Genomic DNA, 21,547 nt, shown 5'->3' with positions numbered 1-21,547 from the left:
ATGTCTAGGAAGGAACAATCATCACAAGTTGGAGAATCGGTTCTCATAAGCGAAACCCTTCCTTCCAAAACAATTTTCAAAATTCTTTTATGTCTCTGTGTATAGGGAAGAGGTTGAGGACAAGATCAAGTATCTATTGACAAAGGTTTAGTTGGTAAATTCAATGGCATGTGGGCTTTTTTTTGCTAAGATTGAACTATGGATATTGGAAAATTGGGGAGAGAATGTCAAAGTCAAAACCTTTTTGAAAGGATTTTTTCTGTTATATTGCCAAGTTGCTCAAAATTGCTCATATATCATCCAAGGAGGACCTTGGATGATGGAAGGAGTGTGAATTGCTTTTGCAAGAATGGAAACCAAAATTTGATCCCCCAATAGTGATCAACACCCCTTAGTTCAAATTCTACACTTTCAGCGTAATAGTGGGACATCAAGATTTTGACAAAAAAGGGGAATAACCTTAAGAGAATTGTGAAAGCAGCTGAAAATGTGCAAGAATGTTCGGGTGTTTATTCCAGAATTTGCATCAAACACAACAAACAAAAACAAGCATCTCTTCCAACACCATCAAGATCAAAACTAAAGAAGGGGTTTGGAGCTAGAAGATTGAATTGGACTTTGGAGGGGCAAATCTCCTTTGGGACTTGGTTGGTAGAAAGATTATTCAAAATATGATCTTTCAAAGGGACACAAATCTGGAAAATGGATCTAAAGAGAAAAATTAGTAACTACGTAAATTTTCTCTATTTCCCAAATTGAATCAGTATAGTGTAAACCAAATTGTGGTATGAAGGGCAAAAGATGACACAAATTAGGAAAAGAGAAAGCAGTGGAGGAGGTAAAAATTGGGTAACAAAAGGAAATAGTAGTTTATACAAAAACTAGATTTTGGATGGTGAAAATACCTCTCTGACAACCAAGAAACTCGTATCTTGTAATGGGCTTGAATGCCTCTAACAAGATGCTTGCTGAAGTGTGGCTGCAAGATGGGACTTGTAAATTAAAATTCTTTCATAATCCCACATTGTCTCAAGAAATGGTCACCAATTCAAAGATTTCAGGAGATCAAAGATGAGGCCATTGGCTTCTTCAGAGATCTCAATAGCTGTAGAGAAGTTTCTCATCTTAAGGAACATCAAGAACTACAACTTCTAACAAGTATTCCAAGGTAGTTGGATGAGAAGCAAAACAAAATGCTCATGACACCTTTCTCGGAAGATGAAATCAAATGACCCTTTGTCAAATGCAAAGAGATAAAGCCCCTGGCACAGATGATTTTGCTGTTACTTTCTTTTAAGAATATTGAAGCTTTGTGGGTTGGGATGCTTGGCTGGTAATAGGAAATTCTATGAGAAAATGATTTTTTTGAAAGATTTGAATTGTACCTTTTGGCATTAATTCGAAAAGTAAATTCTCCCTTCTCATTCATTGACTTTTACCAATCTTTGTATGCAACACCATATAAAAATTATCTCGAAAGTGATGGCAAACAGATTGAAATTTATTCTATTAGAGCTTATTTTATAGGAACAAGGGGGCTTTATTCTATATAGGGCCATTGTAGGGGAATTTGTTCTCGATAGGGCCATTAAGATTGATATACTGATTTCACATGAGATCATTCACTCAATCCTTGTTAAAAAATCTGAAGGCATGTTGATCAAACTAGATATCAAATAGCATATGATTGAGTCAGATTTGAGATGAAAATTTTGGACAAAATTGGCTTTAGCCTAGAATAGAGGGAGTGGGTTTTTTGGCTGCATTTTAGGCACCCATTTCTTTATTAATCTCAATTGTAATCCAATTTTAAAGCAACTCAAGGGCTCAAGCAATGGGATTCATTCTTATAGTGGATGTTTTAGGCAAATCATTTCTAGCAGCAAGGCAATGTGAAAAACCTAATAAAATGTAGATAGGCAATGTGAAGACATGGGCCTTTGAGAGGTTTTGGACACAAATTATTCTTGTATGTTGAGAATTTTCTCCACCAAACTCGTGCTTTTCCAATCAGATGATTTGTAAATAATTCTAGAGGAAAAGCTATTTGTAGAAAAAATAAAGTGTCAGAGTAGAAGTAATTTCGCTCATTGACCATGATTTTTTTTGGTAGAGGCACAAGTATCAAGGCATGACCAACAAAAATAAAAAATGAGCTTTAAGCCATCAGCACGGAGTCAGCTTCAATTTATGAGGCCCACTACAAAAAAGTTAACATCAATGATTGGAGTAGAGGTGATGCGTACAAAGAGTGCAGTTCTCACCTCAACAGGACTGACATCAGTCAATTCAAAAGTGCAGGTGTAAGCATAAATTGTAGGCCCGAGATTGTAGAGTTGATGCCAACAGGATTTGCAGTGATAATGTCAGAATAACTGGCACAGGTAACGTTAGTAGAATTTCAACAGGCAACTTTTGCAGAAATTACACAGGTGATCTCAGAAGAAGGGAGGGTGATATCAACAGAAATAAGAGTGATACTCACAAAAATAAGGGTAATAATGTAACACAAGAAAAAATAAATGTGAATTCTAGCTGATGTGTTTTTTTTACAATGCAAAAATTTGTTTAAATATTTATGTACAAGTAGATCTGAAACTAGGTTCACTTGTGAGATCAGTGGGGCAAGATAAGTATTGGGTCAGTAAAAATTAAAAAGCTGTGGAGGAATTATAAATTTGAGTTCTGGGTAAAGTCCAGTATTCTTACCATTTGAACTTTAGGTGAATATCTGAATTAAAAATTCAGTATCATATTAAATTTCTGATGTTTTAACAGGTGATTGCATTTATGGCTTGATGTGGCAACAGGGAAGCAGTAACCAGATAAAAGCAAAGAAAATCATGATAAAGGCAAGCAACTGCACAAGACTAACGTTCAGAATTAGCCTTTGGTGAAATTTGAATAGCTGGTTAAATTGAGGTAGGCATCAACTAAGGAGTCAAATAAAACCTGCAAGCCCTCAGCTGTGTGATGTTTAAAGCAGGAAGAGAGTTCCAGAAGCCAATCAAACAAGTTATTATGGCATATATTGAAAGAGAATGCTGTCCTACGTGGTCGGAAGAGGTCTGAGTTCTGACAATCATGAGTTGATGGGAGTCTTGCATCAGGCAAGGGTTGACAAAACCCTGTATATGCTACAATACCTGGTTAAATTAGTCAATGATTAAATATTAACATACAGATACAAGGAAGTTAAAAATTTCTTTTGGCAAAATTACTTTTGTGTTCTTTGAGAAAAATAGCTTTTATGTAATTTTGGTGTGTCTAGATCAAGAAACTATATTAACTATAATGTTCCCATTTTTACACCATTTTGTTCTGCAAGTGTTGGCCTATAATGTCCCACCCTCTCTGGGACACTGAAATTTTGAACAGTAGAAGAAGAGCACCCGATAGTTTTGAGGAGGAAAAGTTGAACTCCAGATGTAGCACACAATTAAGGAGCTCACTCAGAAAATGAGTTGCTTACTCAGAAAAAGACTCACAGAGATCAGAAATCTGATTCCTTTCTCTCCAAACTGCTGTCATATGATAGTTTGCTGATGGTGATAGTGTTAGAGTGTATAGACTGAAGTTTCCCCTTAAGTAGGAGTTTGTTGTACACTCCAAAACCCTTAGTCAATATGGCATGATGAGGGTCTGATTTTATGAATTTGATGCCCTTTTCAACTGCTGCAACCTTCCTAAACTCGTTTGCTGTTGTTGGAGATGATTGTTTGATAGAAATGGACTGATTTGAATGAAGTTTATGATAAAGATGATCTCCTAAAGTGCTGTAGAGGGGGTTGGCCTGCCAAGCAGCCACCTCACTCAGCCACTTATGCGAACTTCTTCAGCTAATCCAAAGTTTCTTCAAACTGCTGCCAAGTCTTCACACAGCTCACTCTCATATGCTGCCAATATATCCTTGTGCAAAGATGTTTCAAAACACAGTACCAAACCTTCCAAAACAAGAAAGTACGACCACACACACTAGCAAGTAGGTGGCTTCAGATTTACAAACCAAAACTTATTTTCTTTGAAGCTCAATGGAAACCCCTGATATGGAGTTCCTCCTCACACCCTTGGCTGGTCTCTCACAGCTGTAGATGTACAAGAACAATGGAGGTTTCCGTCTCCAAGGTCTTCAAAACCCTAAGGTTGATAAGCTCTACAAGGAGGCAGAAATAATTATCAGCAAAAACATGAATAAGAAATGAGTCTCCATTGACCTTTAAAAACCTTTCCTCAAGTCGCCCTAATTAGGGTTGAAACCCTAACACCTCAATCAAATTTAATGAATTAAATAATAGTTACTTTATCCTCATAACAATTCTCCCACTTAGGACGTACACTTTATGTTATATGTTTTCGCCACTTATACCAACCTTTTATCTCTCTTCCCCATTCACTCTCTCACTAGGAGTAGGTACATAGGAAAGGTGAAACTTAATATTATAAATATGTTTTAAGTGATCCAAGGAGAGATTATGAAATTCTATGCATCAACTTCAATATGTCCTTTAATTTGCTTTTTTTCTCTCTCCTCATGGATACCTGGCAAGGAAGCACCTCACTCTCTCTCTAGACTCATGTATGCCTTTGAGGGAGATATTCTAGGATTTAATGCAACTTTAGACTGGCAACTTGGAGATAACAATACTTTCGACTGACTCCATAGGAGAAAATCAACAGTTCAGTGTCCTTTGCTTGTCCTTATCGTTCTACGAGGACTTCGTTAATAGACTGATCTTGATTTGTTGATTCTAGCTAAGAAGGGGACATTACATGGCCAATTTTGAGGGTTTTACATAGGTTTCCGGATGCGTTGGGAGAGTTCCAATGTTCTTGATGAGAGCTCAATCAATTTTATTGGTTTTCGACAACAACTATTATTTATAGTAAGTGCTCTTTTGGCATATGCATATATTTGGGTTTTTTTGGATTTGTTCTTCTCAATCCTCGAAGAACATTGCTATTTATAGTAAGTTATTGCATGGTGCCAATCTTTCTGGGTTTTCTAGGTTTTGTTCTGTTTGGTCCTTGGAGCACACTTCTATTTATAGTAAGTGCTTGCATAGAACCTTTCTTTTTGTTTTTTTTGCATTTGTTCTCTTTGGTCCTTGGAGAACACTGCTATTTATAGTAAGTGTTTTCATGGCATTGATCTTTCTGGGTTTTTCTGGGTTTGTTCTCTATGGTTTTCAGAGAACACTGCTATTTATAGTATGTGTTTATGTCAACATTAGTTATCATCTTTCAGCTTTGGTTATGTTCTAGCATGATCAGATTTCTATTACTAGTGTTTTGGCAAGTTTCATAAGGTGATAGATATTATTTCAATATTTAGTATTTACATTAGAGTTATAAAGTGACTTCAAATTATTCACTTTAGTGTTAAATAATAAAGTGCTAAGTGTTGATTCCAAAGTTGGATGCCTAGGTTGTGGGGGTAATAAAACTTGTTTTTAAAAGCTTATTGAGAGCTTTTTTGAGAGAAATTAAATATTTAAATTTTTAAAAAGGCTCTAATTCCCTTCAAACTCTATAAATTGGAGTTTGGGCTCTCATTTCTTCATACAAAGTTTGCACACATAACAAAATTTTGTTGGAATGAACAAAGGAATTTCTTTTGGGTGTTGTTGAGGACGAAAAACCTCTTCAATCTGCTGGTTTTGGTGGTGAGAGACCCACCCTAGCTGGGCTACTGTTTTCACTCGAGAAACACAGAAGTTTATAATGAAGTTTAGATTTAGATTTTTAGAGAAAATGAAGATTTTTGAGTTGAGCTGATTGTGAAGTTTTTGGTGTGGTTTTCAGAGTTGTTTGCAGAGTTTATTCCAGGCCTGTACCCTTCATAATGTTGGTCAAAACCCTCAAAATGCACATTGAAGACTAGGGTTTGATGAACTTTTTGTGGGTATTGTTGCTGAGTGATCTTCAACTGTAGGCATCCCCTTTCCATGTACTTCCAAAGGGTTTTCGGTTGGCTTTGATTTTATAGAGCAAATCACCCATCCCTGCAGGCTGCCATTGTTGGGGATTCCCACGTGTGACCTTCCTGGTGTTCCTTTAAGTTTTGGTGAAGTTTTTGCAATTCCTTGTGGAGAGTATGACGCTATGAACTGCTGCACATCAGCTTGAGGTCTTGGTGAAATGTTTGGACTGTGTTGTGTGGATTCATGCCTAGCCATCCCTCTTTGGGACCCTTGAACAGAATTAGTGACTGCCGCTGTTGTAATTACAGACCTGCATAAATTCATTTCAGACCTCTATGGAGGTGATAAAACAGTTGGAGGTTTAGTTTCTATGTTGGTGAATACTTGAACGTTACCTTGGGGTGTTTGGGAGGTTAGAGCTGGAGTCTTTATGTTGTAGCCGAAGGTGTTCATGCAATTATCAGATCTATTCTTTTCTACTCTATGGTTCAGACCTTAATGAGCAGCCTTTAATGCCTCTGTGAGACTGATTTGAATAGTTGGAGTAAGCTGAGTGAATATCGTTGAAGGCAAGAGGCAGTTTTGGAGTTTAGTGGTATCAATTCATGAAGTTTGGGACTGTTGCTTCTGCAGTAGTTGCAGTTATCTGTGATTGAGCTCTCATTGATCACATAGCTCGATTTGCTATTGGAAGGTTATAATTTTCCAAGGTACTCATGTTGTAACTTTTATGCATATATTTTTCATGTAATGATGTCTCAAACTTATTATTTTCTTCCAAAATTATGAGTAGCAATTGTAATGAATGTAGTTTTCAGACCTTCATGACAGCAGATCTTTTCCATGCATTTATTGCTATCGATATGCTTATTTGAATGTAAAATTTCCACATGAACATTGCAAACAATTGAAAGAACATTGGGAAATTTCAAATCAGAAAATTTACATCAGCAGGGTGAGAAACACAAGAAATACTGAGAGGGGGGGAAGGGGGAGGGGAATCAGTATTTCATGAATTTAAAACTTTAAAATCAATATGTAGTCAAAACAGATTCAGAGAACAACCAGCAAGAAGAAAACACAAGCGTTTCTTGTGGAAAACCCTTTCGGGTAAAAAACCATAGCATCAAAGGATTCAATTCACTTCAAAATAATAGGCTACAACCCAGATTACATAAGTGAGCTACAACTCATTGAGAGCATCCACTCTCCAAGAGCACCAACTCTGCACAACTAAGGCACCAAACTCTGTAAGAGCACCAACTCTGAATTGATGAGGCACCAACCTCAAAGAGAGCTCCAACCCTTATCCTTTTGAAGCACTGTCTCTGTACCCCTTAGTCAATTTAGGCATATTTTCCGTCTCTAGTTTTTGACTCTTCCAGCAAGCCTCCAGCTATCTAACAAAAAAAAACTTCTATTTTTTATTTCTAAAAAAAAAAAAGGCTATGAGCAAACTCCTAAGCACTCCTCGATCATACTCTTCGAATTCTTATTCAGCAAACTTTTTTTCACTGCCCAAGTTATTAATGCATTTCTATATATATCTGCGATAGCTCTTTTCTTCAAAACACAACACACACCACTCTGATTTCCACACAAAAACAGATACGGCACACAGACATTTCCATTCATTACATAAGGCAGAAATAACAACCCACGACCTCTATTATATTTTAGTCACCTATATTTAGTTCCTTGTTTAATGGTCATTTAGCTTTTTAGTTAATTAGTTTTTAAGCTTTATTTAGCATTTAGCTTTTTCTTTTTAGTTAATTAGCTTTTAAGCTTTATTTAGCATTTAGCTTTTTCTTTTTAGTTAATTAGCTTTTAAGTTTAATTTAGCTTTTAGCTCTTTAATCTTTTACTTTAACGTTATGTTCTAATTATATAATTAGAACATCGTCTTGTAACCTCTATATATACGTGTATATCGTTCAATGTAGTCATCCGATTATTGAATCATTCATTCAATTTATTTTTCATGGTATCAGAGCATGGAAATTAAAAATTTCGAAATTTTTTGAAGTTTTTATTGAAGAGATTTTTTTAAAACTGTTTTTTTTTTTTTGAAAGAGCAGATTTTTTTTTGCAGGTTGAAAATTTTCCTAGGGTTTCTGCAATTTTCGACTAGGGTTTTGACCCTTCAGTTCAAGTCGAAATTTTATTTTGGTTGCAGATTCTTGGTTGGTTTTTTGAGACTTCAACTAGGTCATTGTCAGATTTTTTTGGGTGCATCGTTTTCCGTGCCTCGATTTTTGAGCCATCGGATCTGCATCTATTTTCAGATTCTTGGTAGGTTTTTCGAGAGCTTTTCTAAGTTGGCCTCAAATTTTTCTGGGTGTCTCGTTTTCCACACCTCGAATTTTGTGCCAGCAAATTTGCCTTGGAATTTAAAAACAGTTCACAATTTCTGCTATTTCTGTGAACATTGGGATTTTTGCTGTTTTTTTTTGGGCACCATTTATGCTGTTTTAAGTGTGCAGAAAATTTTAATTTTTGGGTTTCTTCCAAACCTCGAAATTCATGCCTTGGAATTCGTGCCAGAATTCTCCTATAGGGTTTCAGTTTTTTCAGCAGCTGCTTCTATTCTGATTTTTTTAAAAATCAGGTTCTTCTGTCCCTTGCTTTCACTTAGTTGACCTTGATCAACCTTGATTTCCATGATGGCATCATTAACCAACATCATGATTTCCGACAAGAGCCGAGCTTTCTTTCTGAAGAATATGTTGTTTTCTATCATGATGGATGAGAAGTCATCTTACGAAGATCAAGGACATCCGTGATTAGTTAGAAGCTATAGGCCGAACCATGGTGGAAGAGGATATGGTAGTGATCACGCTGAAAAGCCTTCCCAGATCTTACGAGCATTTCATTGATACGCTCAATATCTCCTCTACTAGTGTTGATTTGAAGTTTCCTGATCTTTGCAACAAGCTGCTACAACAGGATCGATGGAAGCAACAGTTTGGAAGCAGCGCTAGTTCATCCACTGAACAGGCTTTCACAGTCTCAACTTCACATAAGTATAAAGGTCAACCTCAACAGTCTTCCAAAAAGAAGAGCTTACAGTGTTCCTACTGTCATATATATGGCCATTTGGTGAAAGATTGCCGGAAATTGATAGCATCCCAGCAATCCAAACAGGGAGGGTCCAAGCAGAAAGCCAATTCTGCCATGCATCCTGATCAGAAGGAATCTGCCTTCTATGCGTTCATTGCCCAAACCTCCTCTGATGATGTTCAATCATCAGATTGGTACATTGACTCTAGAGCCTCTCGACATTTCACACATCGTCGGGATTGGTTTACAGAGTACATGCCTTTCACTGATTCAGTGATCTTTGGTGGAGGCGAAGATTATACTGTTGTCGGCAAGGGCAACGTTCAGATTTCATCTGGTGGGAGGGATTTAATATTCCTCAATGTATACTTTGTACCTGGTATGAAGCTCAATCTACTGTCAGTCAATCAGATTATGCAGCATTCACCACAACTGGATGTCGTCTTCGGGTTGCACAAGTGCAACATTGTTGACAGGGAGACTCGCACTACAATTGTAGTTGGTATTGAGGATCATGGTCTTTATAGACTTGTTGATTCTACTGGTTCTCAGGAGCTCGCCATGGCAGTTAGGAGTACTTCCATCAACACTCTTTGGCATCAGTGATATGGGCATCTCAATGTCCACTATCTCTCTCAGTTGGTTCGAGAGGATCTAGTCGTAGGATTACCTGAGATTCAAACTCAAAATCATGGAGTTTGCGGAACGTGTCAAGCTGGAAAGCAGCATAGGACTTCGTTTTCAGATGGAGACGCTTGGAGAGCATCCAAGGTCTTGCAGCTCGTTCATGTAGACATTTGTGGTCCCATGAACACTCCATCCGTCACTGGACACTCCATCCATCACTGGATGCAGGTATTTTCTATTATTTGTTGATGATTTCAGTAGACGCATGTGGGTTTATTTTCTTAAGCAGAAATCAGAGGTGTTCACCATGTTTCAAACGTTTAAGGCCTGAGTGGAAAAAGAGTCTAGCTGTCAGATAGTCACTCTTTGGTCCGACAATGGAGGGGAATTTTGTTCTATAGAGTTCACCAACTTTTGTGCATCACATGGCATTAAGCATCAGCTTACCACACCTTACACCCCACAGCAAAACGGTGTTGTTGAGCGCAGGAACCGTACAGTCACTGAGATGGCTCGGTCTATGTTGGAGCATAGAAATGTTCCAAAACACTTTTGGGCGGAAGCCGTCTTCACTGCAGTCTACCTTCTGAACCGGTCTCCCACAAAGGCCGCTAAGAAGATGACTCCAGAGGAAGCTTGGTCTGGTAGGAAGCTTAAAATCAGTTATTTGAAAGTTTTTGGCTCTACAACTTATGTTTGGATTCCAGATGCCACGTGCACCAAACTGGATCCAAAGAGTCATAAATTGATGTTCATCGGCTACAGTGACAACCACAAGGCATATCAGTTGGTTGATATAGACACTAATCACCTCATATTCAGTCGAGATGTAGTATTTGATGAAAAAAGAGGGCCTTTTCAGCCTTCCTCTCCTGATTTGAGCACTGAGGATCACCCTCCAAAGGTTGTCAGTATGGGTGTTCGTCCTCCCTTAGCTCCATCTGATGGGAGGGATTTAGTTGACTCTGAAGTTGTGGGGTCTCCCAGGCATGACATTGCACCCCCTGACTTTCCTCAGGATCTTCTCGATCCACATCCAGAGGAGCTTGCTCCAGATATTCCAGGCACTCTTCATCCTGCAGCAGATGTTGGTACTTCTACTCTCCGGCCTAAGTGGTGGGCCAAGACCATTGGTGATCTTCATGATGATGAGCTCATTGAGGGTAGATCAGTTAGAGGTAAGAGCAAGCAACACACAATTAATTTTGCTCTTATGGCCAACATTCATAGTATTTATGAGCCTCAAACATATACAGAGGCTAAAGGTGTACTTGAATGGGAAAAGGCTATGGCAGTGGAGCAAGATAGTCTTCTGAAAAACAACACTTGGGTATTGTCCGATCTTCCTCCAGGAAAGAAGCCCATTGGCTGCAAATGGGTGTTTAAAGTCAAGTATAAAGCTGATGGGAGCCTTGATAAGTACAAGGCTTGGTTGGTGGCAAAAGGGTTTTCACAGAAGGAGGGCATTGACTATGAGGAGACATTTGCTCCCACAGCCAAGATGAGTACCATTAGGCTTGTCCTCGCTCTCTCAGCTCAATTTGGATGGAAAGTCCATCAAATGGATGTCAAGAGTGCCTTTCTCAATGGTGATTTGTAGGAGGAAGTCTACATGACGCAACCTCCAGGTTTCAAGGTTGCCGGTAAGGAACACCAGGTATGTAGACTAGTCAAAGCACTCTATGGCCTCAAACAGGCTCCTCATGCATGGTACATCAAAATTGATAAGTACTTGATTGATCAAGGCTTTTAGAGGAGTCCTTCAGATCCCAATTTGTATGTCAAACATACTAGTGATGATATTCTATTTCTAGTAGTCTATGTTGATGATCTCATCATTACTAGCAGTGCAGCACATTTGATCATGCAGGTCAAACAGAATTTGTGTCAGCATTTTGATATGACAGATTTGGGACTTCTCCATTATTGTCTCGGTGTAGAAGTTTGGCAGATTGATAGCCACATATTCATTTCTCAGTCAAAGTATGCCAAGAGCCTACTAGATAAGTTTCAAATGCAAGATTGTAAACTTGCATCTACACCTATGGAGATAGGGCTCAAATTATCAACCAAATCAGATTCACCTGTAGTGGATGAGTCTTCATTCAGGCAACTAGTGGGCAGCCTCATCTATCTCACCGCCACTAGACCTGACATCAATTATGTTGTGAGCTATATTTCTCGCTTCATGTCAGCCCCAAAAGTTGAACATTGGGTTGCAGCGAAGCGTGTGCTTAGATATGTGAAGGGCACTCCTGATTTTGGCATTCTGTACAGCAGAAGCAAAGATCCTAGGCTGGTTGGTTTTACAGACTCAGATTGGGCAGGTTGTGTTGATGACAGAAAGTCAACTTCTGGGTATGTTTTCAGCTTGGGTACAGGTGCAGTCACATGGACCAGCAAGAAGCAATAGGGAATAGCTCTTTCCTCGACCGAAGCAGAGTATTGGGGAATTGTTAAGGCAGCATGTGAGGCAATTTGGCTACGTAGGATGCTTGCAGACATGCAAATGTCTCAACCAGGATCTACTCCCTTGTTTTGTGATAATCAAGGGGTTCTAAAATTAGCCAAAAATCTAGTCTTCCATGAGCGGACAAAGCATGTGAAGCTTCATTGTCATTTCATCGGCCATCATGTTGAAGATGGATCAGTGATATTGCAGTACATTCCTACAGAAGATCAGACTGCAGATATCCTCACCAAGTCTTTGAACCCGGCAAAGTTTCTCAAATTTAGAGGGCAGCTTGGTGTGATAGATAGCATGACCATTAAGGGAGGGTATTAGAATATTTAATTATATTTTAGTCACCTATATTTAGTTCCTTGTTTAATGGTCATTTAGCTTTTAAGCTTTATTTAGCATTTAGCTTTTTCTTTTTAGGTAATTAGCTTTTAAGCTTAATTTAACTTTTAGCTCTTTAATCTTTTACTTTAACGTTATGTTCTAATTATAGAACATCGTTTTGTAACCTCTATATATACGTGTGTATATCGTTCAATGTAGTCATCCGATTATTGAATCATTCATTCAATTTATTTTTTAACCTCCACTAAGTTATAATGACTTTTTTGAATATTCTTAATTTGTCTAGCTTCAATAAAGTGTATCGCCTTTCATAGTCTTCCACCATTTTTTGAATCAATTCCAGACATGAAGATTTAAAAAAACAAAAAAAAAAACAGAATGTTATATGTGATAAAACTCTTTTTTTTCGACTCACTAGCACTAAAACATTTTTTCCATCGACCTCCTCACGCACTGGTAATATTCAACACCTCCAATTCTATTAGTTCATGGCAATCCCAGCATGCTCTTCAACTGTGATTTTTAATATTCCTTAACTATCATGGCACATGTTCATCTTGTTTTATTCCCAAAGAACAATATCATATCAAAAAAAACTTCCGCACTAATCATAACGCCCTTGTTCACATTCAAACTACCCAGATTCTGTTAGAACGCAAGTTTTGATTACCCATGATGTGTATATTTTACACACACAAAAAATAATAAATTCGCACTCCATCTTAAATTGATTTTCTGATTTCAAATTTACACTCCCGATACTCTTAAAAAAACAACAGCTCCAAAATATCAAAAGTAGGCCACCCACAACCTCCTGTATTCTAAAAAAGACGTTTCTGACCATTGCATCAATGCTGACCACAAAGGCAGAGTCAATTTTCATCAAACATAGGTGTCCATGCATACTGATAATGATTAAAATTTGTAACGTATGGACAGAGCACCAAAACAAAAGATAATCCAATGGCACCCAAAGTTAATTCACTTAACAATATTCAAGACCCATCTTCAATTATTCTGCTGCCTCCATAAAGAAAGTATTCCACAAGGAGAAGTGAATGCCAACCAAACAAACTCCATATCAATCTTGATTGATGATGTGGCAAAAAGGTATGACTAAGCTGCTGATCACGACAAGCACGCATACAAGGAGCTGATGCAGACACACACATTGCTGAACCAAAGAACCAAGTAACTCCAACAAGCATACAAGCACCTCAAGAAGGCAAACAAGCAACTCAAAACAAAAAGGCAACAACTCAAATAGGCCATAATGAATAATCAGCAACTTGACAAGCCTAGATAACCTTTGATACCAATGACAAAAATTCCAACAAACTCCCCCTTTGTCATTGATGGCAACTCCAACTCTTTTTGCAACCTCCTGAAACCAAAAAAATAATACTTCTCCCCCTGAGATCTTGCTCCCCGTTTGACATCAATGACATACACATCTGCAAATAAACAAAAACTGATACAAATCTGTAATAAAACCTGCAAAGGGACATAAAATAACGCAATAGATAATCCCCTTGAGCAATACAACTCCTCAATGATGGAGTGAAACCACTCCTAACTACTGTCTCAGCTTTTCAAATGTATCTCTTGGCAAGGGCTTAGTAAACACATCTGCAATCTGATTTTTAGTAGAAACGTATTCAAGTTTAACTTGCTAATTACTAACTTGTTCTCGCAAGAAATGATACTTGATAGAAATATAGTTCTAGAGTACAAAACAAGATTTTTAGATATGTTGATGGCACTCGTATTACCACAGAAGATAGAAATAGGATGACTGAAATCTACCTTAATATCTTTCAATGTCTGCTTCATCCAAAGAACCAGTGTGCAGCAGGACACTGCTGCAATGTATTCCGCTTAAGCTGTTGAGAGAGAAACAAATGCTTGCTTTTTACTATGCCATGATACTAAACACCTCCCAAGGAAGAAGGCACCTCCATTTGTGCTCTTCCTATTATCAACTGAGCGTATTTCAACTAGGATACCAAAGCACATACTCCATAGTACCTTTGAGATACTTAAAAATTCTTTTAACTACATGAACATGAGTGTCTTTAAGAGAAGCTTGGAATCTAGCAACATATCCTATAGCTTGCATTATGTCAGGTCTAGTGGGTGTAACATACGACAAGCTTCCTATCATAGATCTGTAAAGAGTTTGATTAGCATCTAAAGATTCATCATCCTTACTAAGTTTGCAACCAGTCACCATAAGAGTGCTTACAGGAGTACAATCTTCCATTTCAAATCTCTTCAACATCTCTCTAATGTATTTAGTTTGGGAAATAAAAATACCTTCCTTGGATTGATGAATTTGCAGCCCAAGGAAGAAAGATAGCTCTCCCAACATTGACATTTCAAACTCCAACTTTATGTTGGTAGCAAAGTTCTGACATATCTATTCACAATCGCTACCAAATATTAGATCATCAACATAAACAACTATAATCAGCATATGTTTACCTTTCTCTTTAACATACAAGTTGTTATCCACTATGCCTCCTTTGAATCCCTGCTGTTGCAAATAAGAATCCAGCCTATCATACCAAGCATGTTTGAGGCCATAAAGGGCCTTTTTCAGCTTGCATACATAATCTTGATTTGCTGATAATACAAATCCATCAGGCTGTTCTCTTCATTTAGATTTCCATTCAAGAAGGCAGATTTGATATCCATTTGAAAAACTTTAAAACCTTTAAAGGAGACAAAAGCTAAAAACATTCTAATTGTCTCTAAATGAGCAAAACATGAGCAAAAGTTTCATCGAAATCAATTCCTTCAACCTGGGCATATCTCTCACACATTAACCTTGCCTTGTTTCTCACTACTTGGCCATCCTCATTCAATTTATTCCCGAAGACCCACTTTGTGCCAATCACATTCTTGTCCTTAGGCCTTGGGACAAGTTCCCAAGTTCCACTCTTTTGAATCTGATCTAACTCTTCTTTCATAATAGCTACCCAAGATTTGTCTTCTGTTGCCTCTCCAAAGAATTTTGGTTCAATCATGGACAACAAGGAGATGTCAGCATCCTCATAGTAATTCACATTCCTTCTTGTTGCACTAGATCTATCGTCTTGTAAGATTTGATTGATTGGATGATTCTTTTCAACAAATCTAGAAGAAGTCTTAAGTGAGGTTCTAATCGTAGTCCTATTTTGATCATGTGGGGATGTATGCCCAGCTGACGTATCTTCTGTACCAAACTGATTATCGGCTGTTTCACCTTCTAAATGTGTACCAACTCCTTTATTTTGACTATTTTTGGAGGTATTTCCAACATTGTTACTTGCTGTCCCAACTTGCACACTAGCAGAAGTTTGCTTATCAGCGCTTTCAGCCTCACCATTTTGTAAGTCATAATCACAACTTTGCAATTTTTCAGAGTTAGCAATTTCATGAACTTTAACATTAGCACTTTCAACTAACTTATGCTATCTCTTGTTAAAACATTTGTAGGCCTTACTTTTTGAAGAATATCCTAGAAAAATACCTTCATTAGCTCTAGGATCGAATTTGTCTAATTATCTTCATCTCTCTTAATATAACAAGGGCTGCCAAAAAAATTAAAATTCTTAACAAACTTTCCCCTGCCATTCCATAGTTCAGAAGGTGACTTGTTGTGCTTGGCTCTAATCAAACCTCTATTCTGAATGTAGACAACTGTATGGACTGCCTCACAAAGTCATTTGAGGTAAACTCACCTCCATTGTTTGAAAGTAGGCACTTGATTTTCAGACCTTTCTCATTCTCTACGAAAGCTTTAAAATCTTTGAACTTCTCCAATGCCTTTGATTTTTCCTTCAAAAAGGTATCCCAAGTCATACATGAGAAATCGTCAATTAAAAGCATAAAGTATTTTTCACCTTGCAAGCTTGCAGTTCTTGTGAGACCACACAATTCAGTGTGTATCAGCTTTAAAGACTTTGTGCTAGAGTACTCCTTTGATTTTAAACTCCTACGAGTTTGTTTGCCCAATTGACAATCCTTGCACATGGTGTCAAATGGTTTAGTAAGTTTAGGGAAGTCTCTTACTGCTTCCTGCTGATTTGAATAAGACTATGAAAATTTATATGTGCAAATCTCCTGTGCCACAACTGAGATTCATCAAGTAGACTCAAACAACAAGTTTCACTCTTAATATCATCAAGAATGTACAAATTGTTCTCTGCCCTACTAGCATTAGCAATTTAAACACCATCTTTACTAATTTTGCAACAGTCTGAACTGAAGGTTAAGCTATGTCCTTGATCACACAAGTGACTAACACTAAGCAAATTGTGTTTTAAGCCTTCTACAAAAAACACATTCTCAACTTTAGTCTTTCCATCATTCAACATAAGAGTACCTTTTCCAGCTAACTTTGCAGATGAATTTCCACTATTGGATTTCTTGAGAGTCAAGAACTTACTCTCATGTCCAGTCATGTGTTTGTGTTGAAAATGTAGCTAGGTCGTATCCCTTGATTGGGCCGACCTAGCTTGGTAAATTTTAATGTGGCCTTCGGCCTTAAATTTAATTGTGTATGGGCCTAGCCTATTTGGGATATTATGTAACTTGAATTATGGCAGGCCCTATTTGGGCGAATTACATGTGTAACTTGTAAACACAAAATAGGTCGACCTATTCATGTAACTTGTACTTAACCTAGACTTGTTCTTCTTGGCGGGAAAATCGTCTAGGCCGACCAAGAGGGAAATTAGAATGTATTATCTCCTATATATTCGAGTTGTTGAGAGCATAGTTTTAAAACTCGCCACGGACTCGCCACGGACTCGCGAGTCCTTTGGCGCCACGAGTCGACTCGCCTAGGACTCGCGAGGCGAGTCCAGGCGAGTCCCTGCGAAAGACTCGCGGGCCCAGAAAAAGACGCTCGTGAAGGGTTAAAAGTGCATTTTTTTTCATTTTTCACTTCGAGTCTTTTGCTCGGACTTGCGAGTCTTTCGCAGGGGCTCGCAGGCCCAGAAAAAGACGCCCGTGAAGGGTTAAAAGAGCATTTTTTTTTCATTTTTCACTTCATTTTCAGTGTTGTTTGGTTTTAGCAGGTTTGTAGGGTTTGAAGGAGTAGAGGGAAGAAGAAAAAAACAGCAAGAGAGATTTAGGTAAGGATTTTTTCTCTTTCTTTTTTTTTTTCGTTTGAATCATTTCATTATTTTGAAACTGAAAAAAATCTTGAAAAACAAGGGGATATGCTACCAAATTTTTTTCTATTTTCTTTCCTAAGTTATTTCCTCATTTTTTTTTCTTCTTTTTGAATGCTATTTTTCCCAAATGATTCATTGTCATTTTTTTTGTTGATTTTCCATAAAACCCTGCTGATTTTTTTTTTTTTCATGTTGAATCAGCAATGGCAAGTTCAACTCCAAGGGCAACCCCAAGGTCAGGAAGACAAAGAGATAAAGCATGGAAATATGGGATTGCAGGAAGCAAAAAGGGGGAGGTCACTTGCACCGAATGTACAAAATGGATGACTGGTGGAATCAATAGATTAAAATACCACCTTGCACAAATACCTGGATATGGTGTGGAGGCATGCCCCAAATCAACTCCTGAAATTATTAGAGAGATGAAGGCCATTCTTGCTGAGAATGATATGCATAAGGAAGAAAGGCAAAAAATAAGAGAAGCCATGGCCGCTGCAATGAATCCCACATTGTCCACTTCGGGTTCCATTGGTCACAGTTGGGGTCGTCAGTCACTTTCATCTTTTGGTGACAATGAGGGTGAGGCTAGTGGCACTCCTGTTAGATCAGACCCTAATTTTTTTGTACCACGCAATGTTCCAGGTGCACAACCTTCACTTGAATGTATAGGATGGAATAGAGAGAAGCATGAACAAGCACGGATAGCAGTTTCAAACTTTTGGTTTTACAATAATCTATCTTTCAATGCAGCAAACAATGTGTATTGGGAAAGTTTTGTTAATGCATGTACAGTTGCGGGTAAGGGGTTTAAGGCCCCAGCAGGTCATGACTTCAGTGGGCCATTGCTAGAGAAAGCTGTGCAAAATACACAAGGTGTGGTTGATGATCAGAAAAGGTATTGGAAGAGAAAAGGATGCAGCATTTTATCTGATGGATGGACAGATGGACGGAATAGGACTCTTCTCAACTTCTTGGTGGCTTCAAATGGTGCAATGGTATTCATAAAGTCTGTTGATGCCTCAAATGAAATAAAAAATGCAGAGACTTTGTGTAATCTATTGGATGGTGTGGTTCGGGAAGTTGGAGTTGAGAATGTTGTCCAAATTATCACGGACAACGCAGCTGCATATGTATCTGCAGGTAGAATGCTTATGGAGAGGCATCCTTCGATTACATGGAGTCCTTGTGCTGCACATTGCTTGGACTTGGTGCTAGAGGACATTGGGAAGATTGGATGGGTGAAGAAGGTGGTTGAAGATGCAAAAAGTGTCACCAAATTCATCTACAACCATACTTGGGTGCTTGCTTTGATGAGAAAACACACAAATGGCAAGGACCTTGTGCGACCTGGAGTGACACGATTTGCTAGCCACTTCATCACTTTGCAGAGCATTGTTAGTGCCATTCCTCATCTTAAGCAGATGTTTGTGTCAGATGCTTGGTTGGGGTCTGCATACTCCAAAAGACCTGAAGCAGAGAAGATTGTGAGCATTGTTTTTGATGAAGGGTTCAATAAAAGTGGAGAGGAGTTGACTGCGGTAAGTAACAAACACAAAAGTAAAGTTTATACAATCTTGTCTATTTGCTGATTTTATTTTTTAGGGGTTGATTTTGTACTAATTTAAATTTTTTTTTCCTTTTTTTAGGTGACAGAACCTTTGGTGAGGGTTCTTCGTATGGTGGATGGAGAGGGCATGCCAATGGGTTTCATTTATGAGGCCATGGATAGGGCCAAAGAGGCCATTTCACATTACTATCGTGGAAATACAAGAAAATGTGAAATCCTTTGGCGCATCATTGATCGTAGGTGGACAAACCAACTCCACCAACCGATACATGCCTTCGCCTACTTTTTGAACCCGAAATTCTACTTCTCTGATTCATTTGGGGCTGATGAGGATGTCATGGCAGGTGTTATTACATGCATTGATAAGATGACACCTGATCCTGAGTTGAGAGACAAGGTTCTTGATGAGTTGGAGGTGAGATTTGACATTTGCAATTGCTCTATCTTTATTTATGAATTCGGAAATGTTCATTATTGAATTTGAGTTTGACACTTTGACTATCTATTTCTGAATTTGGAAATGTTCATTGTTCAAGATCTACAAAAGTGCAGAGGGGAGACTCTTCTCATCACAACTAGCAATTGATAGGAGAGGAAAACAACAACCAGGTAAAAAATTTAGTAACTTAGTTCAATAGTGCAAGAAAAAACCTACAAACTTGATTGTTACAATTTTTTCTCAATTCTAATATTTCTAAATGTTTTTTGTAGATTTATGGTGCTGGCATGCCTAATCTTCAAAAGATAGCTATCCGTGTTTTGTCTCAGCCATGCAGTGCTTCTGGGTGTGAACGAAATTGGAGTGTCTTTGAGAGCATTCACACAAAGAAGAGAAATAGATTGTCACAAAAGCGGCTCAATGATCTAGTATTTGTTCGGTACAACCTTCGCCTTCGAGTTAGACAGGTGGAGGGTGTTTCACATGAGGCCATTGACTTGGATGAAATTGATCCATATGGTGATTGGACCATGAACGAACAAAATGATGGTGACGATGTCCTTACCGAAGAAGAAATTGCAGAAATAGAGAGAGAATCAGCACAAGATGCAGAAGGAGCAAGATTGGATGAAATGGAGGATGAAGATGAGGACAAAGATGAGGATGATGATGAGGACTTTGACTTTGAAGAAGAATCATCTCACCATTTAGATACCACTACACCCACTGCTACTACTTCTAGCTCAAGGCTTGAAAAATTGAGCTATATTAGGAAAAATACAAAGAGGAAGATGTAGTCTTCTCTTTGGTTTGTTCATTCACATTGTTGTTTTTCACATTTGGAGTTGGAGTTGGACATATCATTATATGTAATTTTGTGAACATTTATATACTTATGCTGCCATTATACATTTTAGAGTTGAAACTTGAAACTTGAATATGCTGCAAAACTTGAATATGCTGCCATGAATGATGAAATTTCAAATATTGCGTGTTTGTAGATCATATGACATGTGTAATGTTTCAATTATGGCACTTATGTTCTCTAAATGCATTAATTTCTTTATGTTTTTTTTTGTAAAACTACGGTTTTTTTTTTTGCCGAGTCTTTCGCGAGTCTTTCACGAGTCCGAGTCCGAGGCGAGTCCGAGAGTTTCAACTATGGTTGAGAGCATTCATTATATACATTCAGCGAACTTCTCCATTCAGCAAGATCATTTATCAGCGAAGCATTCATGAGCATCAGCAATTCACATTACAAGGACAACGAATCATATTTCAAGGTGTGCAAACTGGTTCAAGGGACAGCGATTCATAACCCTGAAATAGCGAACCACTTCCAGTAGCAGCTAACTATCTTCCAGGGTCTCCACACTCACCTTTAGGTCTACAATTCATCAGCGAACTCCATTGGTGACTGCAGATAAGTTACATGCTCACCTAATTCAGATGTGCTAAATGCTTCATGTGCTGAATCTAGTTGTAAAGAGACCTACTGTTCATTGATTAATATGATCTGAGAATTTAGCTGGGTTTTTCACCTCCAAGAGGGAGGTTTTCCCAGGGTATAGTTGTGTTGTGTGTCCTTACTATGCATTTTTGTTTTCTGCTCATTAATTGTTAATCCGATCATTAAAAAACTAACAATTTGGAGCGGCCACTATCCACAGACCAAATATCTTTCTCATTTTATGCAAGAAGGGTTGTTTGCACAATTAGAGACTTTATTTCAGCCTCTTTCTCTTTCTTCCTCCACACTTTAGTTTCCTCAACATTGTTCTTAGCATCCTTCTTTGAGAAATCTGCCATGCCATTCCTACAAAACCTTGCATTGTGTCCAATGTTATTATATTTGTAACAAACATGATCATAATTCCTCAAAGAGGCAAAGGAGTTCTTATTCACAAATCTGAAATCATTTATAAAAGACACTCTACAATTTATTACCTTGGGTCCTGT

General features: G+C 38.0%; 2 protein-coding genes across 4 annotated transcripts in view; both read left to right on the top strand.

Annotated features, from left to right (window-relative positions):
* The window catches only part of LOC131074675 (probable protein phosphatase 2C 25), a 91,270-nt gene that overhangs the window by 47,887 nt on the left and 21,836 nt on the right, over positions 1-21,547 (top strand). The window lies entirely within an intron of this gene.
* Positions 16,776-20,673, top strand: LOC131875474 (uncharacterized). 2 transcript variants are annotated; one of them, XM_059219843.1, is made up of 4 exons: positions 16,776-19,120; positions 19,229-19,564; positions 19,686-19,758; positions 19,861-20,673. In XM_059219843.1, exons 1-4 carry the CDS (start codon positions 17,786-17,788, stop codon positions 19,881-19,883), a joined length of 1,767 nt encoding a protein of 588 aa, XP_059075826.1. In that variant the 5' UTR covers positions 16,776-17,785; the 3' UTR covers positions 19,884-20,673. The 2 variants fall into 2 exon arrangements, with proteins under 2 accessions (XP_059075826.1, XP_059075825.1); XM_059219842.1 differs by lacking the exon at positions 19,861-20,673 and having other exon boundaries at positions 19,686-19,829.

This window comes from Cryptomeria japonica, chromosome 4 (genome assembly GCF_030272615.1).
Source record: "Cryptomeria japonica chromosome 4, Sugi_1.0, whole genome shotgun sequence".
In the NCBI taxonomy this organism is placed as follows: Eukaryota; Viridiplantae; Streptophyta; class Pinopsida; order Cupressales; family Cupressaceae; genus Cryptomeria; species Cryptomeria japonica.
Note: the sequence above shows the minus strand (reverse complement) of the source record. Positions and strands in the feature narration are given on the sequence as shown.

Coding starts and splice junctions, on each gene's coding strand:
- LOC131875474 (XM_059219842.1), top strand. CDS start 17,786: ATGGCAAGTTCAACTCCAAGGGCAACCCCAAGGTCAGGAAGACAAAGA. Junction 19,121..19,228: donor GTGGAGAGGAGTTGACTGCG/GTAAGTAACAAA, acceptor TCCTTTTTTTAG/GTGACAGAACCTTTGGTGAG. Junction 19,565..19,685: donor AGGTTCTTGATGAGTTGGAG/GTGAGATTTGAC, acceptor TCATTGTTCAAG/ATCTACAAAAGTGCAGAGGG.